The 24215-nt window shown below is 32.8% G+C and overlaps 1 protein-coding gene across 3 annotated transcripts in view; it reads left to right on the forward strand.

Moving 5' to 3' along the window:
* LOC118192540 (macrophage mannose receptor 1-like) overlaps positions 1-9560 on the forward strand; it is a 124005-nt gene extending 114445 nt beyond the window's left edge. For all 3 annotated transcript variants that reach the window (XM_035363537.2, XM_035363536.2, XM_085818569.1), the window contains 2 exons: positions 6074-6115; positions 9328-9560. In XM_035363537.2, coding sequence (XP_035219428.1) covers positions 6074-6115; positions 9328-9494 — 209 coding nt within the window. In that variant the 3' untranslated portion in view covers positions 9495-9560. The remainder of the gene's footprint in view (positions 1-6073; positions 6116-9327) is intronic.
* The last annotated feature ends 14655 nt before the right edge of the window (positions 9561-24215 follow it).

Raw genomic sequence — 24215 nt, forward strand, 5'->3', positions numbered from 1 at the left:
CATTGTTCCCACAAAATGCTAAAACTTTTTCTGTCAAATTATTATCTGTCAACACTTGGTTTAAATAATTGACAGTGATGTCAGAAGTTTCACCAGGTTGGTCTTGGAAATCTAAAATTTTTACTTGCACACCTACGTAAGGTTGAAAAACGTGCACTACAATAGGATATGTTTTCTTGTCACCATGGTTTGACGTGTCGTTTAGTATTGTAATACAATTGCACTTATCAAGATCATCGTTTAATTCTTTTATTGCTGTGTAGGCGTCAAAACATTTACTACAATAGCTTCTGATTTCGTACGCGCGCATGTAAATTTGGGATTAAAACATGATTGAATAAATTTCGATGCACAATCATTAGAACCATATGGACTTGATGCTGTAATGTCTATAATATTCAAAATTACAAAAACATATCTGAAGTTCTAAAATATCGAGTAGAGTTATTATTCAACATCCAAATAAAAATTATTGGAATGATTTTCTATTTAGATTGTTAATATATTACCATAAGTTGTCAATGAGGCAGATTTTTATGTTTTGTTTTATTTTATGTTTTAATAAGTAATAAATGCACTTAATTAATACAATCAGTTGCATGCGAACAAATTACTAGATGGTGGATTTTGTACGATATGTTCCAAAAGTATCCACAACTAGAGTCCTTATAGAATCAGTATATTCCTACGTTAAAAAAATTTCGTAAAAAATGTTTTTTGGACAGTTCTTTTCGAAATGTAAAAAATTATTACCTTATCGTCTTCTAAGTATCATACATAAGTGAGAACAGTAGGGTTTGTGTGAGAAATCTGACAGTTAAAGTGCTGAAGTGATTTATTTCTGAAAACTAAGTTTTCTCAAATACTGTTAGTTCAGTTTGTAACGGTTATTTTGATTTCCTAATAGTTATTTTAAATTTTTAACAGCTATACTGTATTTTCTTGTTTTTCACCTACAATTCCTACTAGAATGAGTTTTCAAAATCACATTTTATGTAAATGAGATAGAGCCAGTATTTAAGGGGAAGTCTCGACTTAGAACAAGTCTAACGCAAAATTCTTCAAGATTACATTTTAAATCATCCTGTTGCAATCTATACACCTGACGAGTACACCTATTGTCCCAACAGGATAGAACGCTTCGATAGCTTAGTCGCATTGCCTTACCCACAACTACAATACTTATCACCCTAGACTTTTTCATGAACTTTCGTCTGATTATCTTCTAGTAATCGCAGCTCGGTGTGCCTTAAAAAATGACCTCACTTCCACAAGAAATATCACAGATTGGCTACTTTACGAAAAGATCATATTAAACTCGGCTATTGATTTAAATGATTTAAATAGTATCAATGGCATCAACTCTGCTGTTTCTTCGATCATTGATCAATTACAAAATGCTGTAGAGGAAGCAAGTGATACTATCAACAAAAATGAAGTGCTTTTTCAACTTCCCAGACATATTCGACAACTGATGAGACAGCGAAACTGTCTAAGAAAAGTTTATCATCTCACGTGAGATCGGTCGCCAAGAGGACTGTAAATCACCTCAATAAGGATATCAAAAAAGCTGTGAAACTGCATATGGAAGATATGTGGAGCGAAAAACTTTCAATACTCAACATTCAAGATGGTGTTTTTTTTTTTTTTTTTTTTTTTTTTTTTTTTTTTTTTTTTTTTTTGGACTCTAATTAAAAACCTTAAATCAAATTATGTCTCAAAATGCCCACTCTATCACAATGGAAAAGTGGCTACTTCAAATAAAGCAAATATATTCGCTAAGCACTTACGAGTAGAAACACAACTTACGCCAAATGAATGGCTAGGTGATAGAAACTTTGAACTTTTCACATTACTACGTGTATGTGACTCGCTTAATTCACCTTCTGCTGCTAAAACTATTCCAAAAGTCGCCACTCCCGAAGTTTCACAAATAATTAAAAAACTAAAGCCGCGTAAAGCGCCTGGAAATGATGGACTAACAAACACTGTGATCAAGAAACTGAGTCCTAATATTGTTTGTAAATTGATAAGCATTTTAAATGCATGTATGTTTCATTCCTACTTTCCAAAGAAATGGAAAAGTGCTTTGGGATTGGAATGGAAAAGTGCTATTTTATGCCGCAGATTTCCCACAAATTCAGCAAAATAATTCTATTTATGCTGCTATGCGAATGACACTGCATTAGCGGCGAAATCCGCAAATGTCAATCATGCTGCCGGCAAACTTCAAAACTTCATTCCTCACATTGAAAAATGGTGTGTGAACAGTGGAAAGTTCAAATCAACGCGTCCAAATCACGACTTCTGATTATTCGGAAACGAAAAAGGAATCTTTCACTTAAAAAAGGACTTACGTTTTTCAAAGAACATGTTCCTGTCGTCTCTCAAACAAAATACCTTGGAATATTGTTTAACGATCGCCTCACATGGACTCACCACGTTAATAACGTACGAGACAGAGTTCTAAAAAATCATTAATTTTTTTTATCCTAGCATTGGAAAATACTCATCACTAGAATCGGGTAAGAAGAGACTCATTTATCTTTCTGTTATTAGGCCAATATTGACCTATACTTCAGCGGTCTGCACGTAAATTACTCACCAGGAACTTAATAAAATACAAGTAGACAGAACAGATACCTGCGTATTATCACAGATGGCCACTTTTTAGGAATAAGTGTCTTCATAATGACCTCAAAGTAGAACCTTTTGCGAAGATTTTACACGAGATTAATAAGCAATTCTACCAGGACGCACAAAACTGCAACATTATGAATCACTTCAATCTCTTCAGCTATGAAATTCTGCAAGAAGATCGACACTTGCGCCCTTTCCCAGCTGTTATATTAAACGAAAACCAAAATTCTCCTACATAGGATTTAAAATTGTTATTACAACTCCTCATTGTGAAAGTATTCTAAATCTTCTTCCTAATTTTTGTAGCATTTTCTGATATTTTAGCATGGCATATACTTGTAAATAGTGGTCTGTTTTCTGGGAAAAGTGTGTATTTTTTGTTTTATGTACTGTTTAATTCTGTAAAATGTTTTTCACATCCCTCGCTTGACAAAGGAGTCACCAACTTTCATCCTGTTCTGTGGACCCACTCAAGCCTTTTTGTACTTGCAATAGCTCCTTGAAGCACCTATGTTACGATAGCTGTAGTACAGCTTGCATACTTAGCAACGGCGACAGCGGGAACTGGACTTTAGTAGAAGAGTTTAGTAGAGAGTGTTCTGCCTTCTGGCGACATCGTTGCGTTAAGCCAAATCTTACTACTTCCGTTTAATTTAGGTTTAATTAACGGCCAACTCTGTTAGTGAGATGAAGTTTATTTCTACACTTTCTAACAGCAAAATGTACTTGTTGCAAATTTAATGCAACATAATAGGACTCTTCCGCCAACGATTTATGCAAAAGAATAGATGTTTGGGAAAATTGTTAAATACTTTCACGTGCTTTCTTCTGTTGAAAAATAGTTTGATTGATCCTTCAGTTTCAAACTAAATTGTTCTTCAACTTTATTGCAAGATGGATTTAGTCATTGCATCTTCTTTGCTAAAATGTAAGCTATTTCTTTTTTTTTTTACTCTTTTTTTACTTTTTTACTCAAGCATTGAAATCTAACATAGTACTGTCTATTCAAAATATGCATTTAAATTAACTTACGTTGAATCACTTGAAAAGAGTAACGGAAACAAAATTAATAAATCAGCTGTTTCTTATTGAGGAAAGAAATCTTGCTTTAACTGGTTCACTTGATGCCGCAAATCAAATTCTTTCATCTTAGTTTCATTCGCAGATGTAGTGGCTGCAAAGGTTTCTTTTATAAGATATTAACTGCCTTCTTTAGAATTCATTGAATTTATCAGTCTCCTGTAGGCCATTTAACATTCTCAGTTAAATTCCCGTTCTATGAACTGAGATATTTATTCCTGTTTTTGACCGCTGAAATTCCACAGTGTGACTTCTATAAAGCTCTTAATTCGTTTTTCAGAGAATTCAGTTGCCTTCAGGTCCCTCATTTCTGTTATTCTGCTTTTGATCAAAACCCAATATTTTTTTTACAGTTACTGTTTGCTATTTGGTGCTGTAAAAGAAAGTTGAAATTTAAATTCCCGATTTTTATTTAAGAAATTATTTGATTAAATTTTTTTAAATATCGCATAATCGTTTTCGTTCTGATATCAGTAAGACCCCGAAATTAAATAATAATTCCTTCCTAGCCCGAAACTGGAAATGAGATGATATAGGTCGGAAAAAATATTCTATAGAAAACAGAAAATACCGTATCTGACAATGAATTTTCTAATTTTCTCCCTTAAAAATGCATTCAAAGAGATTCATGTTAGCTTCTGATAAATGTCATATTTTTTTAGATTTGAAATTGTACCTGCAAGATTAAAATCAGCTTCCGCAGCTTATTTTACTGTTATTGCAATGTTTTGCAAGTGCATATCCACAAATTTATTACTCTTAATTAATAAAGGTTTTTGAAACTTTCATAGTGATGTTAATTTTGCAAACATCTGCATGTGTATATGCTTGCGGTTGTAGCTATATGAAAAGCAGATTTATTTAATTACTCAAATCAAAATCACGACATACTCCGTTTCAAAGGGAACCCGAAATCACTTCTCTAGGCTTAAAGGAGAGCAGTATCAGACTGAGAAAAATAGTAATCATACCCTAGGTCTTAAGGTGAAGAGCACACAAAAGTTTAAGTTATACCTCATAAATCTTCATAATCACTCTTGCCTCATAAATCCGCCATTGACAAGCATGAAAATAACATGTAGGTACCCCTCAATTTCCTTTTCCTAGGAGTCTCAGTTACTCTTCCGTCGGTTCTGACTTCAGAAAAAGTGATTTAATTAAGCACAGATTTCATATTTTCAGATGTATTTTCATCATTTGTTGTTATGGTTAAACAGTACTGGAACATGCCTTGAATCGTTTTCCGTAGGATGATTGCAGAATTCTTACTCTTATATTTGAGCTACTCCTCAGAAAAAGATTTCCTTTTTAATTTATATGCATAATGTAACAATCAAATTCTATTTCTAAGTTCATTGGAAAACTATTGCCTGAGAAATATCTTCTTAATGGATTCATAATACTTCAGGCTTTCCGAGGAGAGTCATGTATTTACCTATTGTTCTCTTAAAGCTTCAAACTTCCAGTTTCGCAAGAGCAAATATCACCACTTTACAGGTAGTTTAATTGAATTTTTAAGAATCTTTGCTTTGTTCAGTAATTCACTATTAATATTTAAAACCGTTTTCTTATTCTAAACCTCCAACTGAATGCATAGAGCGTCTAATTTCATTTTCCCCACTTTCTGTTTTTCTCATTAGATCAGCAGCTGTAGTTTCCTCTAAAGGAATCACTATCCTTTTCACTTCTTTACATGATTATTCTTTTTAATTATATAAACTAGCCATAATTCTTCTGCAACAGTCTTAATTCTCCTTTAACCCTAACATTTTGAATCAGAAAAGTTTTCAAGCAATATGAGTGATTGTAATAAAATTGGAATTTAATGGTTCAGTTATTTTCCCAAACAGTTTTAAGTGTTCTCATTACTCGGATACTTAGTTTGCAATGCCTTTACAATTTCTTGACAGCGGATGACTCAAAAGTGATACTAATCTCAGAAAGTGTCTTTTAAGAAGAGTGATGGCTTATTAATATTATAATTATTATTATTAATCTTTTATTATTCATTTTATAAATAATAAGCATTTATTATTAATTTCTTCTTATGCTTCTGACGCTACTATGTTTTCAAAATCATTTCTAAACAGTAAATAAGGAATAAATTTGAAAAGAAGTAGTATCTAAATTTAGACAGTACCATAACATTCTTATACTTTCTTTTGTAAAAAAAATTAATTTAAATTATTTTGCTTAGATGATAAAATTGTGTACGTAGTGGAGGAAACTGAGCCTTAGCTTCACTTTTTTCATACTGAAAAGTATTTGATAAACCAGCATGAATTCAGTCGCTAATCGTGTTTTCTTACATTTGCTTATTTTATTAATTTACTTCGTTTTATTTTATTTTCAGACTGTTTTGTTGACGGCATGGCAATTAATTCAACTAATCAAGGTGAGTAGAATAGTTTTGGTAGAAAAATTCTTTGTTAAAAGGTGAATTTTAATGGAAAGTAGTAATAATAATAATAACTTCATAATGAACCGTATGATACATATAATAATATTTGGGTACCAACTATTTCCTGTCTGCCTTTAGTTTTCTAAATAACACTTTGGTAACTATTTTGGTAACATAAGAATAACTTTTCTGCGAACATTAAAGTATTTTTTTCTTTTCAGATACTATTTTAAAGTGTTAAAAAGTTTAATATATTATTTCCTTTACTTGTTTAACTCAATTTCATGTAATCGGAAACTCTCTGAAATATAGAATCCAAACATTTAATTTTTTTAAGGTGTTACTTTTAGAATTAGGATTGTATTAGAATTAATAGTGGCTAATCTTTGGAATATGGTAACAGGTAGTTTGGCGACATTTTGGTATGGCGATAAAGGTTACTAGCTAGGACTTTAGCAGTATATATGGATAAAGTCAAGAGTGTGCGCAATGCCATTTTTGTGCAATTCTGGGATGTTTTTTTAAGTGAAAATAGGTCGACGTGTACATGGATTCCGTGTATGTGTAATTCTTAAAAACGAGGTAAGCAGTTTGCGATTCTGCACTTTCTCCCAATTTCTATCTAATTTTGATCATGATTAAGCACTTTTGTTCCATAAAAGTTCTAGCATAAGCGTAATTCGGCTAGCAGATTGTTGGAAAAAAAAATGTTGAGTAAAAAAAAAAAAAATTAAAAAAATTGCCTTTACTTCGTAAAAACAAAATGGCGTTCAAACAAAAACTAGCAGGTTGCTGTAGCAGGGTTGGTCGCCAAATTTTCGCCAAAAAATCGCCAAGTTACCATATTTCAAAGATTAACCTTAATAGCTCGTTATTTGAGTTTCCAATAGTTGACAACTCATTTTCCTTCCATTTGAAAAGCTAAAATGGGTATGCAACAAATCCTCACTTCCTTGTGTTCAAACGTAACATCTCATGTGACTTTTAAGTTTTTAGTTTCATTTATTATTTGTTGTTTAAACCTTGGGGCTAATTACAATCTTTAGGTTAATGAAATGTATTATTATTTGTTTTACTGCTTGCAAATATTTATAAGTTGGTTTATATGGACTTAAAGAATACTTAGCAGGTTACATGATTTATTCTAACCTACTTCTATATTTCTGTTTTCGGAAAGGGGAGGGTATATTGTTTAACCAATTCATTAATGTAGTACATTTTAACGGGGTTAGTTTAATTTTCAATATATTATCAGCTTGAGCTGTTAGCCACCTGAAATAGCTGTAATGAACAGGAAAATATATATAACGACTTTACTAAGTGCAGCTACTGAATCTCGCGACTATAGTTAATCCATACTAATAAACAGAGATGAAGAGCTACGTTTATTGCTTTTTAGTTCCTTAGTTTGATAATAAATAACAGACAGAATAATTCTGGAAGAAATGTTAAATATCTTACGTTTTGACGAAAGGCAACACACAGGAATGTGTAGGACAAAAGTAATGTATTTCTGGCAATGACTACTTATTTCTTTTAAATCACTTAAATTGTTGGTTAAATTTGAAAGACAAACATCTTACGCTTAGCCGAGGGGCAGTGTATTTCTTTCAAATCGCTGAGTTCGTTAATGAAAGTTTCATAAGTTCGCACAAATCATAAAATGAATTTAAAAATTCAAAATTTGGGTTTCGAGTTTCACATGTTCATGTGAACTACGCCACTATATATATTAAAATATGATGGCTCTAGGTACAGCCTTTTTGGTGCACGATGACAAGTTCGTGAAATTCTCTGATTTTTTAGCGAAAACAAATCGGTACGTACCTGGGAAGAACAACTGTGCAAAAAATCGAGAATTGTTCTTCTCGTTCGAAAAAGAAGAATGCCAAAAAAAAGGGGTATTGAATGCATCATGCATCGTTGAAACAGACATTAATGTACCCGCAAAATTTTTCTGCAGAGTCGCGAAAGAGCTCGCGAATTTTAGGTGCAGGTGCGGTTATTCAGAGAGTGCCGAAATTCTATAAATAATAAAACTATGAAAAAACAGCAATAATTAAGGGCCTTAATAAAATATAAGCAATAATAAAAACGAATAATAGTAAAATATTACAACATTATATATAACTAAAAACTAAGAAATAGAAAAATCTAACTACAATGCGTTTTGATGACGTAATGGCCACTCCTTAGCTTGGGAAAGACTCGCAGACTTGAAAAACGCTTTCGGTGGAAACTCAGCTTTCTATATGTTCGCAAAATTCTAGGGAAAAAACGAAATATTTAAGGCTTAGATTCAAAGAATTAAGAATAATAAATATGATATAAGCAATAAATAATATTAAACTAAAGTAAGTAAAGTAAATATAGAATACTAACCGGAGAAAACGAAATTATCCATAAATTAAAGATTCGCTACAACGAGAATAAAATAGTATCTATGCAATTATTTATGACATCATTATTTAAATTATTAATTTGTAAGATGAAGCAATGTCATATATCTCTTACAATTTAAATAACCTATGATTTTTTTATTTATTATAAAATAGAAAGAGCTGATAATAAAAAGCGGGTAAATGTAAACAAAAACTTAATTAACATTTAGAGTTATTTATTGATAGAAAATGTAATTTAATTTTAGAATTTGAGACTCATTGCATAATTAAATTAATGTTTAGGAAATGTAATAAAATAAACAAATTAAATAACCTATAATTTTAGTAGTTTTATAGTAATTTAGTTGTATTTTAGCAAACAGGAAATGTGGAAATAACTTTATAAATTATATAAAAATGGAGGTAAACATTATAAGTTTTGTAAATAATGTAAAAAATAAGAAAAGTATATTATATATTTTGAATATGGCGTGTAAATAAAGTAAACGGTCTACTTTTCCACCGGAACGAAGACACTTTATGTGACTCTTGTTGAGCTGCCGATTCTCATTTAAAATAATTAAATAAGTTTATTTAAATGTTTAATAGCATAATTTTGTGCACAAATTCACATCAGGGTTTAAGGTAAGTAATAGTAGCAGGTTTAAGAAATTTGCTTGTGCTATCGTTATGCATTACCTTAAAGTTATAAAAAAAGTTTAAAAACATTCATTGCAACATTCACAAAATAAATCATGAAGAATTTAAGAATGTAAGAATTTGTTAAATTGAATGTTCAAAATGTATTTTGTTATTCTTTTCTAGGTATATACAAAAACCTAACGACTGGTGGAATTGTCGGTATCGCAATCGGAATTTTCGGTATTATACTTGTAATACTAGCCTTAAGAGTTTTCAGAATTTATAACTCGCATCCAAAGAGAGACATGAGATCCTATTTATTAGAAAATGAGGAATCGGAATCACTATGAAGAATTATTAATTCAATTAAATGTACTTTTTTATTATTATGAATAAATCTTATTTATTATACATAACGCCGTATCTTTGCCTGAGTTTCTTAATTCGTGAATGATGAAATCTCTTATCTTAGGTAAAAAAAGGATGTCGTATTCGCAAAAAAATATTTTATAAGTCGAATACCTGCAAGAAAAAATCACTAAGTTAAAATTCTCTTAGAGATCAAACACCTCTACTCAAAATTTATATAACTCTAAAGAAAGCTGGTATTAAATTCTTTTTTTTTTCATTTCTCATCTAAAGCGATGTGATAATTATTACTTAAATCTTAACAGGAGGTAATAGTTGGATGACTAAGATAAAAAAATTTAATGTAAATATGTACAAATAACTTGTTTCTTTTCCCTTTCAATTATCATTTATACTTAAGATACAATAACACGCCGAACAAGTATTAATTTAGAAGTCAAACAACAAAAGTTTCTGTGAGTCAACAAGTTTCTGTGAAAATTTGAAAATATAACACTGATAGCCTTTACTAACAAAATGGGGTTTTTGTTTCTAAGACGTATTGTACGCGATTACGTGAAGACTTTTATCTTTTATAACATATATTTTTCCTTTTCCTCAACTTTGAGCCAGTACTCCTTTCGCGTTTTAAGATTTTACAGAAGACAGCATCTTGTGGGAGTTTCTTCTGCCACCATTTTGGAGTCGACGATCACCCTCTTCGAAGATAATAATTTTTCCAGACCGCACCGAAAATTTGGCTCCCCTGCACACAAAGTTTAACAGGATAGGACATTTTGAACACATACTTAGTTCTGCTATTAGACACTTAATAACCTTATCGCATTCTTTTTCCAAAAACTATAATTTTTTGCTTCTACAGGACAGCTATGAATTCGCAAAGAACACAGTTTAATCGTCTGTGGAATTAAGCATACTTTCATTTAGAAAAGTAAATTAAGATTATAGATAAGTTTGCGTAATTTCAATTTTTTTTTTCGATAGGTTTCCAGTTTTAGCTCATAAAGCTCAGATTTGATTTTATTATTTAAAGAATCTTTGCAAAACGTTTTTCGTTTTCTTGGCATTAACAGTTTAGTTTAGCATAATCGGGAACCACCCAATTTTTAAGTGTTGTTTAAAAGAAAATTTGGTTTAAAGTATATTAGTTTTACTATTTATATCTATTTGCTTTTGGATTTCGGATTTGCATATAATGATTTTAGACCAACTGGATTTTTTGAATGGTCTTTTTACATAATGTAAAGTTTTGCGGTTTTCTGAGTAGTCAATTTAGCACAATGTTATGTTTAATGTGTTTTAGCAAGTGTTTCGAAGACATGTATTGAAAATCCTGGTACATTTGAGATTCGAACTTTAGGTTTTATGTGAATTTTAGTGTCTTAAATGAAAATTTAATAGATTCTTTTTTCGGTTTTTAATCTCAAATGAACCAGGAGAACAAAACACGTTTTAGAAACATATTAATCGACATTTGTGAAGCTTTAGTTTATTTTCCCTTGATGAGTTAGTTCTCAATCGGAGTTTCAGTAAAAGGGGATTATATGTTAGTTTTATATTATTTTTGTATTTTTTTATCTTGTACTTTTTTTCCCTTTTGCATTTTTCTTTTTATTTTTAGAGTTTGTACTACTATGAATTCTTATTTTAATTTTGATATGTTTGGATTTTGTATTACGCCTCTTATACACGATTGTTAATATTAATATAGTTGAGGAATAACCTTGCTTTGACTCCAATTTACTTTTAACTTTAGAATCTTTAAGTCTATTTTGCTTCAATCCTGCAGCTATAATGCAGGACGGGTATAAAAATGTGCTTTTAATTTTAGCCTCTTATGTTTCTTTTTGTATTTATGTAATTCTACCATTGGCAGCTTTCAGCGCTAATGTTCCTGTTTCCTTTCAAGGATTTTTTTTATTATTTTCCGATTGGTCAATTTGCAAGGTTTTTCCCTTTAATAATGGACAATTTTTAGGTTTTTAGTTTTCCTTCCACAACGACTAACTATAAAGTTAAATATCACTTCTTCTCTCGCTAAAAAGCAACAAACACTTTGAAAAACATTTAATTGTATTTAAAAAATCACTTCAAATAAATGTACCTTAAGTTATATTGGACAAACCAAGAACAAACTCAACATTAGGATTTATAACCACCGAGCTCACACTCAAAAATTTAAAAAATTCCGCCTCATAAGCAAACGAAATATGCTGATAACAATACGGCTATTCTTGAACATTCTCAATTGCACGATTTTTAACAAATAAGTAATGCTACTTTGGATATTGTTCTCAACCCCAAAATAAGATTTTTTAAGGAATCTATTTACATATTACAAAATAAAACACTGTACGCTTACGGACTCAATTCTTATCTTTAGAATAATTTAAGAAATAAAGACAATTCAGTTTATAGTCCAGTTGGAAGATTTTGTACAAAAACAGTAAGAGGAACAAAAGAAGGAAACAGAAGTAAAATTATAATCATTAAATTTTTTGCTTTATATTTTGAAAAATTGTTTACTAAATTTCAAATTTTGTTTTTTCAAAAACATTTTTTCACCAACAGCATTATCAATTTACTTCACACTTTCAAACACGAAATCCCTAAGCAACTGCTATACCACTTTTAATTTAAGTATAAAGGCCTCCAACTATTAAAAGACATTATAACAGACTTTTATAAATACAAACTAAACGGCAACAAATCTTTTGAAAATAAACATTTCTGTACTATCCACTTCAAGCATCCCGTTTATGACCGATCAAAAATTAATAAGGTCTTTAAACTATAGCAACATCTGTTTCCTGACAAAGTACAGGCGATCAATATGAAAGATATCGATATGATATCTTTCATAGAAAAAAGCTATCGATATGAAAGAACACTAAGTAGCTTAACAATTAACCACCATGAGATCAAATGTGCTCCGTATACCTGCAACTGCAAACTCCCAGAATACAGCCCATATGTAGATCAACATCACCAACATATTATACGGGAAATTTAGAAATTCTAGAAGATAGAAATTTAAGGCAATTAATGAATCTCGGCACCAAATTTCGACTCACTTTCAAAGTTAGTAAAACATTATGCATCCAACAATTAGAAAAAGATCTAGAAACTTTCATAGTATATTCCAGCTATAAGACTTAACTTACACACTACGACTTACCTAGAACGGAAAAAAGAAATGCTCAGCGACTTCAAAACACGTATCAAGGAGCACGTACTAAATGGAACACATAATAAGCAAGATTTAGACAAGAAAGTTATAACTTCTGAATTAGTATTTGTTCGGCGTGTTATTGTGTCTTAATTAAAGAAGGACTACTTAAGAATCCTGCGCCTAGGCTGCAACGATTTAATTAAACGAAATCAAATGTATGAAAAGATAAATAAATTCTAATAAAGTAAAAATTAAGAATCTCAGTTTTCTTTATTTTCATTCTTAATTTTTACTTTATTAGAATTTATTGTAATTTTTACTTTATTGGAATTTTAATAGGAGTATTCCCCCTTTATTCATTTGATTATATATGTATATACACTCATGTCCATAAATTAAGGATAATTCGGAGTCACAGGTTAAATCGAACTCTAAAATAAATATATCACCTGTATAGTCACTACACACATCTTCAAGAATCATATGCAAATTTCAGGAAGTAACCACATGACACCGGTGGTACGTCACAATGACGAGAGTGTAAGAGAGTGATATATAAGGAATATAGGCAAAGAAGTAAAATTGTTCACAGGCGTTTTAAAAGCATTTCAGTGCAATAACCGAATCCTTATGACACAAACGACGCATTTGGATGATTTTTACGTGGTAGAATTGTCTGGAATGTGGGTGTACTCAACTGGAAGTATCAGACGAACTTGGAATTGCCCAGAGTGTCATCTCCAGGCTTTTACGATTCCAAGATGATGGTAATGTGAGTAGACGTTACAGCGCAGGTCACCCCAGAGTTACAACGCCGAATGAGGACCGGTATTTGGCAGTTACTGCCAAACGAAACAGGCGGAGCACAGCCTCAGACTTGTCTCGTCAGCTCTCTTCAGCCACTGGTACGACAATTTCAAGTCAGACCGTGTACAGACGCTTAGGGCAGATTGGTCTATATGCTGGTAGACCTGCCAGATGCGTTCCACTTACTGCAACTCACTGTCGCCTGCGGTTAGCCTGGAGTAGAGAGCATGCATTGTGGACACCTCAACAGTGGGCTTCTGTGATGTTTTCCGAAGAGTCCAGGTTTAGCTTGCAGTCTGATTCACGTCGGACTTTCATATGGAGAGCTCCAGGTACCCGTTACCACCAAGAAAACATCATTGAACGACACCGTTACGGTGGTGCAGGAGTGCTCGTTTGGGGTGGAATTATTCTGGGTTCCAGAACTGACCTGCATGTTCAAATTGGAACCATGACAAGCCAAATCTATTGGGACGTCATTCTGGAACAACATTTATGTTTGTTTCGGGCTGCCGTGGACGCACAATTTGTGTTTATGGATGACAACGCCCGTCTTCACCGTGCAAACATCGCAAGCGAATGCCTTCAATTGGAGAGCACGTGTAGGACATGCTTGGCCGACGAGTTGCAGCCCGTCAACCTCCTCCTACATGTCTACAGGAACTTCGGAGAGCATTGCGGTTTGAGTGGTGTAATATCCCCCAAGATCAGATCGATAATTTCATACTCAGCATGCCTAAGCGTTGTACGGACTGTATTGCATCATCTGGGAGACATACAATGTATTAACAATTATACCAACCATGTAATATTGGTTTTTTGTAAATAGGTATTTTTTTGTAATTTGCTCCAGGGAGAAAAAATCGCTATTTTTTAACAATATCAAACATATAGCATCTTTTTTGCTATTTACTTTTTGTTTAATAAATAAGCTTTATAAATAAGTCAAATTTGTTTTGCTTTTAACTCTTCCTTTGCCTGATTTTACATTATCCTTAATTTATGGACATGAGTGTATATAACATGACATGAGTGTTTTGAACTTGGCGGTGGTGTAATAGATGCTTAGCGAAGAAACTTGGCAATACAGATATGGCCGAATTCAAGATAATTTTATTACTGAGGAACGTGATTCTGGATCCACAATATTTACAGTACAGACGAGAGTCTTATGCTTTCTACATTTTTGTTAGCTCAGCACATATTCCTTGAACGAAGAAGGTAGCCTCAAAGCGTCTAACCATGAAAGCGAAAAGGTGACAGCATTTCAGAGGTAGAACGGACAGAGTCAAAAGTTTCACCTTCCAGTTTAAAAAGTTTTGGTTTACAAGTTGTTGATTGGACAAGAGGTATCTGCATTAAGCATTACATAGGATCACATAATTAATTTGAATGACGCAGTTTATACTTATAACGCTATTTTTAATATACAGAGAGGAAGCCCCTAAATTAACTAAAAATTAAAAGAGGTTATAGCCAATTAAAATCAGAAGTTTGCTTTCATATTTTTTATCTTACGCAAATATATATGTAAGATATAACAAAATATGATAGCTGTTTAAAAAAAATAATTGACGATCTCAAAATTAACATTCTAAATTTGGTAATGTGCCCCTAAATTCATCTCTTCTCACAGGTTCCAGACTTTTCTATCTTATGTAACATTTTAATGCAGATGCCTCTCGTCCAATCAAATTAATTCTAAACCAAAACTATGAACTGAAACTTCAGCCTTCTTGCTATGAAAGTACTATAACCTTTCCCTTTTTCCGCGTTAGCTGTCCTGCTGGTAAGACGCTTTTCATCCAAGCTGCTGCCGCTTGCTTGCTTAAGATGACGTCGTACTTCAAAATGGGAGTTATTCTATTCAAATATTATTAATAAGTATCTTATCTGAAAAAGGATGATCTGATATGCATGGAAAAAATAAAGATTGTGATTTTTCAAGATATGTTGTGCTAAATTGCATCATCATGCTTTCCACTCTGCCACCTTCAAACCGCAGTTTCATTACAATAATATGGCGCAGCCGATTTTCGACCCTACAGGCGTGGAACTTCAGTGCAGTTTATTTCAACCAATCTCACATGGTTTAAAAAAAGTAACTATTCATCTGAATTCCCAATTAAGCCACTACGGTCTTCTCGGTCATCTACGCAGTATCGTAAACTGTTGGGAGGTCCACTGCTTTCATCTAGGCATTTGAAATCATTACATATTTATAAAAAGTCGGACAGGATTAACCTGGTGCAAGTTTTCCCGAATGGATTTCGAACTCTGCTGCCTCAAACTACCAGTGAATCATCAAATTCGTTTCCGGTTGTGTGATTTAACGGCATATTTTAAAAGTGCTTTGAAATCATCGAGTAAATCTGTTAAGTTCAAAATCGAAAGTGTTCGGAATCAAGGTCAGTGTCGCCAACGTAGTGAAATATGGTTAATCGTTTTTGCTCGCTTCGAATATTCACAATGTTTATGCATCTCTGATCATCGCGTAGAAAGAAAATTAAACATCCAAAGTGCTTTGAAGGTCATCAAACTGATCAGTGAAATATGAAATGCCAAATAGTATTTTGTGCTCTCTTGCATGTTCAGCGCTTTATTTGTCTAATTCTTCCTATTCAAAAAATGCGATATTATCAAAAGTCATGAAATGTGATTGTGAAGTGATATTAAGTTCCAAATTGAGTTTATTTCGTTTTGGAAAAGAAAAAAAAAAGTTGCATTTTTAAGTAACTGCGTTGTTTTATGATTTGTTAATGGTAATGTTTTGCTTAAATCATATTAAGATCAAAGCTAATAATTTAAAAATTTTATTATTTATTTAAAATGTAGTTTTGCATTTCTGAATTGGAAAATAAAAATTATTGAATTTGATAAAAATTAGATAAAGAATTTGAAGGTTTGACTTAAAGAAGGTTCCTAATGTGAATAAGATTTTTGTACTATTGTTTAAATTTCTTTGAATTTGTGTTTTTTAATTTTTACTTTATGCTAAGAATGAAATTATTGTTTGAAATTTTTGAGTTGTAGGAATTTCTTTAATGTTTTTATGATAAACGTTGAAGGCTCTCTCTCACCTTATGAAAAAATAAATTTTTTTTAATCTAAGTATTTTTATTTTTTCATAAAACGGAGTGTGTTTTTAATATTCGTATGGAATGACAGCAGTTCGAAAAAGGCCAGTTTCCTCTACAAAAGGAACGGAGGCCTTTTCTACAGTAACTGCTAATTTGGCAAATCTTTTGGCCATTGGTGAAGAATATTAAACACCAGTTTGCTCAACTGATAAACCAATATGATGGAAATGCTAGTATTTAGATAAACATTACATTTCTAATGTTAGTCATTCAGAAGAGCAAGAGAGAATTCTAAAATATAATTTAAATTTAAATATTTCATAATTTGCGCTGCTGATATTACATGGTAGTTTATCTACATGTTGGCAGCGTTATTATTTATAGACTGAATAGCGTCTGCTCAGTAGATTTTGAGATATAATCTCACCGGAAAACTACGGTACAGCCGGAAATATTTTCTAAGGTCACTGCCGGAAGGAAATGCAATAAAAAAATAAATAAATAAAAACAATAGAATGCTGCAATCGTTTTTGATAAATAGAGGGCTAAATCCAAGTCGTTACTTCTAGTAATATTTGCTAAAATGAACTAAGTAGTACAAACACTGAATGTTTCGTGAATTCTCCTTTATAATATTTTATTTTACAATTTTTTTTATTTGCTTGGAACATGAAAACTACATTAATGCGCAAGATACTACTGAACAGCTTGAATTTTTATCAGCTAAAATAAATGTTCTCTTCTTATAATAAATGTCCTTCTCTCGTTTATAAGGACAAAATATCTCCTGCTTTTCATTATCTCTATTAATAAGAGATTGCTTCATGTACAGCTTTTCCTTTCACTGAAAGTTAATTTTATTTTGAAAATATGCTCTCTTCATTAATATATAAATTGATTTGTATATCTAATTTCAAATGTAGTTTCAAAAGTATTTTTTCTGATTTTCAAACTTTCTTAGCTTTAATTTCCGCAATTTTAAATTTTCAACTAATGAAATTTCAAGTCACAAACTATGTCAGTTCACTATATTGCAATTGTTTCACTTGTCCCCGTTGAAAAAATTCATATAATCACACACCATGACACATGAAAAACGTAACGTTCACATCCTGTTAACATTCTCGCAACCTTGGTATGGCGTAGATTTTAAATAAAATGTTACTGATTTTGAGGGCGATTAAACGCAGGTCCTCTTTCTTCAGAAACAAAACATTTTTGCAAAGGAGAGAGGACTGACTATCATTTTGTAGTGAAATCAGTTAAGGAAATTCAGTTCATCAATTAAAATGCGTTATGGATAATTTTCACTGAAATGAAGGGAGAATTGAGGTTAAGAGTCCAGTATAATTAACTACTAAAGATTTGCTATTTTTTTTTTTTTTTTTTTTATTGATATAGGATTCGCGTTTCACTAATTAAAATCAGAGGTAATGTCTTTAAGAATCAAAAAATACATTTTTTGGGTGGAGAAGGAAAAAATAAGCGTAGAAGTTGTGGAAAATCCAAGCACTTTTGCAACCAACAGAAAGATGAAAAGCAAGTTTTTCTCGGCTGTTTGTAATACCAAAATATCTTTTATGACCGTAAAAGAAAGTATTTTCAGTGTTTTGTTTTAATAACAACAGGCTTAAAATAATTCAAGCTTCAAATAATTCAATTCAATACCAGGCTTCAAATAATTCTAATAATTTCGTAAGGGGAGGGAAATTCTGAAGATCGGTCTTTTTCAGAGCAAAAGGAGTAAGAACAAAAGGTAAAAATTTTTATTTAGCAATGTGATATGATTTCACAGTTTAGGCAAAAACACTGAAGAAGAAACACAAAAAGGTTTACATTGAAGAATAATCCTGAAATCAAATTCATAAATAATGGAATAATAATAATAATAATAGAATAATTAATACATAATTAGAATGTCAAGGAAAGAAAAGAAATTTACTGTTTTACTGGAATGAGAAATTACTAGTTACAGTTTCAAAAGTGGAAGGATGTTTGAACCATTCGAATTTTTAATTGTAAAATCTTTTTAAAGTCTTCTCTATTACCTGAAGAAATTGTGAAAGTGACATTAGCGTAACGAATCCAGAATGGTTTGGTTTATTTAATTATGGCAAAGCACACTAGGGCTATCTGCCTAAGGGGAGGTATGCCTTCGTGGAGGACTTTCTAAAGGAAACTGGCTCGTATACACGGTGCACATGGGGAAAATCACGAAAACGCCCATGAAGCCAGCTCGTTCGCGGTATTCGAACCTCGCACCAAACTACCAGAGTTCAGCGACGTTACCGCTCGGCCGCTGGTGGGACCAATCCAGAATGGAAAAACAGTTTTAGAAATAATCCAATTTAAATAAATTCTGTTTACTGGAATGAGCGAATTACTCATAGCTAATTTTTAAACAATTGGTGATATTACTCATTCTGAAAAGCGAAGTGAATGTGACTCTAGGCAACTTTATTGAGAAAAGTGAATTTCTTAATTACAGCAAGTGCAAAATAGAATTTTTTAAGTCAAGTTTCAAGACATTTCAATGCTTCCTGGACTGGACGTTAGTAAGTAATGATTTTAACATCAGATGAAACCCTAGCTATACGCTGAAGGGAACTACAGTTAATTTGTTGAAGATTTCAAAAAGCTTTATAAAACAAATATTACTATTAGCTAATGAAGACATGAGTTTTGCGTCCCATTCGTTGTATATGATTTTGTCCATAATAACAGTTTGTCAACTGTGTAAACAACAGTATTTGGATTATAACGAATTTTTTGTAAAAACGCCTTTTCTTTAAGATAACAAGCGAGCGCTTTATGAATAAAGCACTACTGTGAGAGGAATCAAGTCATGGATTGTATCTTTTTACGCTTCTGAAATTTTCATGTATTTAATAAGTTTTTTTTTCTTTCAATAGAAACCATTTCCAGTGGGAATTTAGGGAGTTAAAACTATGCAAGTTTACGAATAGCTAGAACTCTATTTTAGTATGTTCATCAGGTCCTCCAAGTGGGCTCACATTAGACATATTAATGCGATTAGTATTAAAAGGTTGAATGAAGCGGAAGATTAACAGGCTGAATGAGATTAACACTTCTTACTAACACTTTAGTTCAATAAGAATACTAAACTAAAGTGTTTAAGCTGAAATAGAAATTATGAAAATGTAAAGGCGTTTATTTTAATTTTCTAATAGTTATTTTTATTTTAAAATAAGCCTTTCCTTTCTCGTTTCCCTATCAGAATGAGTTTTTAGGAGTACCTTTTATGTAAATGAGGTAGAAACAAGTATTTAAACTGAAGTCAGGATCACTTTACTACAAGAGTCTATTAGAGCGGAGAAGAGTCAGGACAGCGTGTTTTCCCTTTCGCCACGTTGTTGCTTATAGTCTGATTTTACTATTATTCGGCCGCATTGTTACGTGCCCACTAGTATTGTAAGATCTTAAGTTTTACTAACGTTTATTTTATTTTAAATCTTTACTATCACTTCTTATTTTCTACTTCCGGCCAGAATTATAAGCGTTAAGGTTTTTATGCAAAGTTTGTCTGGCGAACGCCAAGTACTTAAGTTGTGGCTTTTTGCCAAGCGAGAGAGAGGAAGCAGTGAGTCAAAGCAGGCCGCTTACCTTAGAAGTTACGCAGTTGCTGTTTGCCTTCCAGGCCAGAGGTTTTAATCCTCTTGATAAATTTAAACGTATTGTAGTGTTCACAGTCTCTGTACTACATACGCTTCCTGTTAATACACAGTCCAAGTACTTAAGTTGTGGCTTTTTGCCAAGCGAGAGAGAGGAAGCAGTGAGTCAAAGCAGGCCGCTTACTTTAGAAGTTACTAATAGATGGTCTATTATTCTATACAAAAACTACGAATTCCAACAACGAATTTCGACCTGTTATCCCAGCTAGTCTTAGATTAAATATCCTGCAGGAGCTCCATGACAGCCCTTTAGCTTCTCATGCTGGTATTCGAAAAACTATCCAACGCGTACGCGAGGCAGTCTACTTTCCTGAACTGCAAAAGTTAACAAGGGCGTATGTCCAGTCCTGCCCAACATGTCAAGCAGTTCATTATATTAATTTCCGCCCGGCCGGGTTTCTAAATAGTATTAAATCCGAATTTCCAAATGAAATAATTGGCATCGATTTATTGGGCCCTTTCCCAAAAAGTCAGTTAAATAAAAGTCGCTATCTCCTTGTTATGGTTGATCATTTTAGTAAGTGGACCGAAATTATTCCCTTAAAACGAGCCTCCTCGAAATTAGTTACTGATTCTATTTTAAATAAATATATTTTAAAATACGGGGCGCCCCTAAAAGTTATATCGGATAATGGTCCTAAATTTGTAAGTAATATATTTGAAGACATGTGCAAAAAACTGGGCATACGTCATTTAAAAATGGTCCCGTATCGGCCGCAATCAAATATAGCGGAACGGGTCAATAGAAATATAATGAAAATTATCCGTAGTTATGTTAAAAATTTTCATAAAAGCTGGGATAACTATGTCAATGAATTTGCTTTCGCCCTTAGGACCGCAAAACATGATACAACGGGCAAAACTAATGCTGAGTTATTTTTAGGCAGAAAGATTATAACGCCGTTACATAAATTATTTTATGTTCAACAAAGAGCCCCAGAATTTAAAATGGGTGATAAAGAAAAATTAATTAAAGAAGCAAAAAAGAACACTGAAGTAGCACAGAGAAAACAAAAACTCTATTACGATTTGAAACGACGCGGAGTAACTTATAAAGTAGGAGATGAAGTATTAAAAATTAAGCATTCACTTTCTTCAGCACCTGAAGATAAAACCGCCATTTTTTTTCCACGATTTGAAGGACCATATGTCATAGAAAAAATAACTCACGCTGTAGTGGTGTTAAAAGCCAGGAATGGTGAAACATGCTCCGCAAACATTGACCAAATAAAACCTTACTATGACCGTAATAAAATGCATATATTCAAAGATCTTTTGCAGGATCCGGCACGGCAGGCAGGGCAGGCACAAGCTCCAGAGGTGGAACAACGTCAAGCACAAGGGCAAGCCAATAAGAGGCAGGAGCAAGTGAAAAGAAAATTGCCCCGCGGAAAAATTGAAGGTAACAAGAAAAAGAAGCCGTTCCACCGTCCAGAAAAGAGAGTTCACGAACACCCCCAGAATGAAGAAGGGAGAAGGACGACGTATGTGAAGAGAACCAGGAGAAATGACGGCAACTATAACCCGGCTCTAAAACGGAAGATCTACTCATCCGACAGGACTCGCCGCAGTAAATGTCGGCGAACTGCGGAAGGGCCATCAGCGGCGGAGGAAAAGTTATAAGGAAAATTTGAACGGCCAGCAACGAGGTCCAAGCAGGAACACGAAAGAACGTTCCCGGTTCCGCCAAGACCAGCTGCCATCAAACGGCCAAGACCACAAGCAGAGGAGAAAAAGAAGGTATTCAAGGGTGGCCGAACTGGTGAAAAAAGGAAGCTTCCAGAGCAAAGCACTGAAGGGCGAGCCCGTACAAGAAGGAGGATAAATCACACAACTCTCTGCAATACCTTTAAAGACTGGGCCCAGAAAAGGATGTCCGAATATTACAAAGATAAGTAAAATTTTATGTTACGTTGCAAACTTAAGTTAATCTTTCATTCTTACTGCAAGTGGCAGATTTCAAGAAGGTTTACCTCATGCGAGGTCTACCTTTATCGCCAAAAGAGCGAGAAATGAGTTGTTACCGATTTTGGTATTATGTTTTTCAATTACTCGCGCGTAAAACTAAAGTTGATGTATAATAGCGTTGTGTAAAGACTTAAATATTGAAAAAAGTTATTGTATAAATTTTATTTAAAACATTCTAGCAAGAAAGAAGTTTTAGTCTGAAAGACTTTTTGAAATGTATTATTTCAATGTAGAAAGAATTGGCACTTGCTTTGAAAAGAATAGAAGTTAACAAGGTACTACTAATGTATGTTTTCAAATGTGTAAAATTAACAGCATGTTGATATGTTCTTATATACAATGTGAACTGTTATTTTAAATGTTAAGAAATACCGTGATATGGTAAAAGTGAATGTTAAAATTTTTTATTCGTGTGACTGTAAAAAGACTAAAGCATGGCGAATATGTGTTAAAGGTTGAATGATGTAGTTAGGCTCTCTGACGCTACACTTTAGAGTTAGCCACTTTTAGAATAGTACCTCAGGGTTTAGAGTTGAAATTAGGGTGTGTTAAGAGGTCTTGTTATGTTGAATTTTAACACGTTAGTGTTTTGATTATAGGAGGAAGTGTGGAACACGTAGACAGAAACACATTCGTGTTTGGTGTTCTTTTACAACACATGTCAGAGAGCACGGGGAGAGATAATTAAAATAGTCATGAATGAAATAAGAATGTTAAGAGAAGTATAATTATATATGTTACTTGCCATTTCATTGTGTAACATTTCATTAAACTAGTTTTCCTTCCAGATCTCTGGAAGGAACCAGAATTGAATAAAAGCTCCTGTTTAGATGCAGTACAGATGAAAAAAAATTGTTGTATATCCTGGGAGCTGCTTTTGTAAAAACAAATTTCTTTCTTTTAAATTTCTAGTTTCTAGCGAAGTATGTTTGTAAAAGATTGGCCTCGCGTTAGATTCTAGAGCTAAAAGTTTTCAACAAGGTCGTTTTAGACCTCAGTTTCAAACTAATTAACTCTGGCGGGAAGTATGTAAGGATCTTAAGTTTTACTAACGTTTATTTTATTTTAAATCTTTACTATCACTTCTTATTTTCTACTTCGGGCCAGAATTATAAGCGTTAAGGTTTTTATGCAAAGTTTGTCTGGCGAACGCCAAGTACTTAAGTTGTGGCTTTTTGCCAAGCGAGAGAGAGGAAGCAGTGAGTCAAAGCAGGCCGCTTACCTTAGAAGTTACGCAGTTGCTGTTTGCCTTCCAGGCCAGAGGTTTTAATCCTCTTGATAAATTTAAACGTATTGTAGTGTTCACAGTCTCTGTACTACATACGCTTCCTGTTAATATAAGGCCAATCTTCCACGTTTATTATTTTAAAATTAAATTAGAGTTTAGTTCTATTTTTATACTTTTACGTTAGACCCCAAGTAGCGGGTCAGTGTATTCCGAAGTACGGAAGTTATTGTATATAGAGAAAAATAAAGGGTTTTGTATACCCTTCGTCTGTATCCTGTCTACTTACCACAATTAGTGAACATAGCTTTAGTAAGCTCTCTGTTCCGAGTCAGGTCCTTGTATGTTCCCGAAGAAGGTAAGAAGGAACATTGACCCTGATAGTATCAATGGCCAGCTCTGTTAGTTAATTCTGTGCAGCTTAGGCTGGTTTTATTTTAGTTATTATTAGATTAGTTTCTTATTTTCTATCTTGAGTTAAAACCCAAATGGAGGTTTATTTTAATCCCGCGAAGAGGCCACTGGAATAAAGGGTAAATTTAACCAAGATACAATGCTTAATTTCTCTACTTGGTAATGGTTCTTTTTTGAAAATGTAATCGATGTGAGAAACATAAAAAATGGAGAATGCCCTTCCCGGGATTAAAACACCAGATCTCTTGCTTGCTAGCTGGACGGTGCTATACATTTACAGCACGAAAGAACGCGGTCAGGAGAGAGAAAATATCTTATAAATTACAGATCCTCTCAGAGATCAA

This window comes from Stegodyphus dumicola, chromosome 6 (genome assembly GCF_044657685.1).
Source record: "Stegodyphus dumicola isolate Sdum_Otavi_A_Nest chromosome 6, ASM4465768v1".
In the NCBI taxonomy this organism is placed as follows: Eukaryota; Metazoa; Arthropoda; class Arachnida; order Araneae; family Eresidae; genus Stegodyphus; species Stegodyphus dumicola.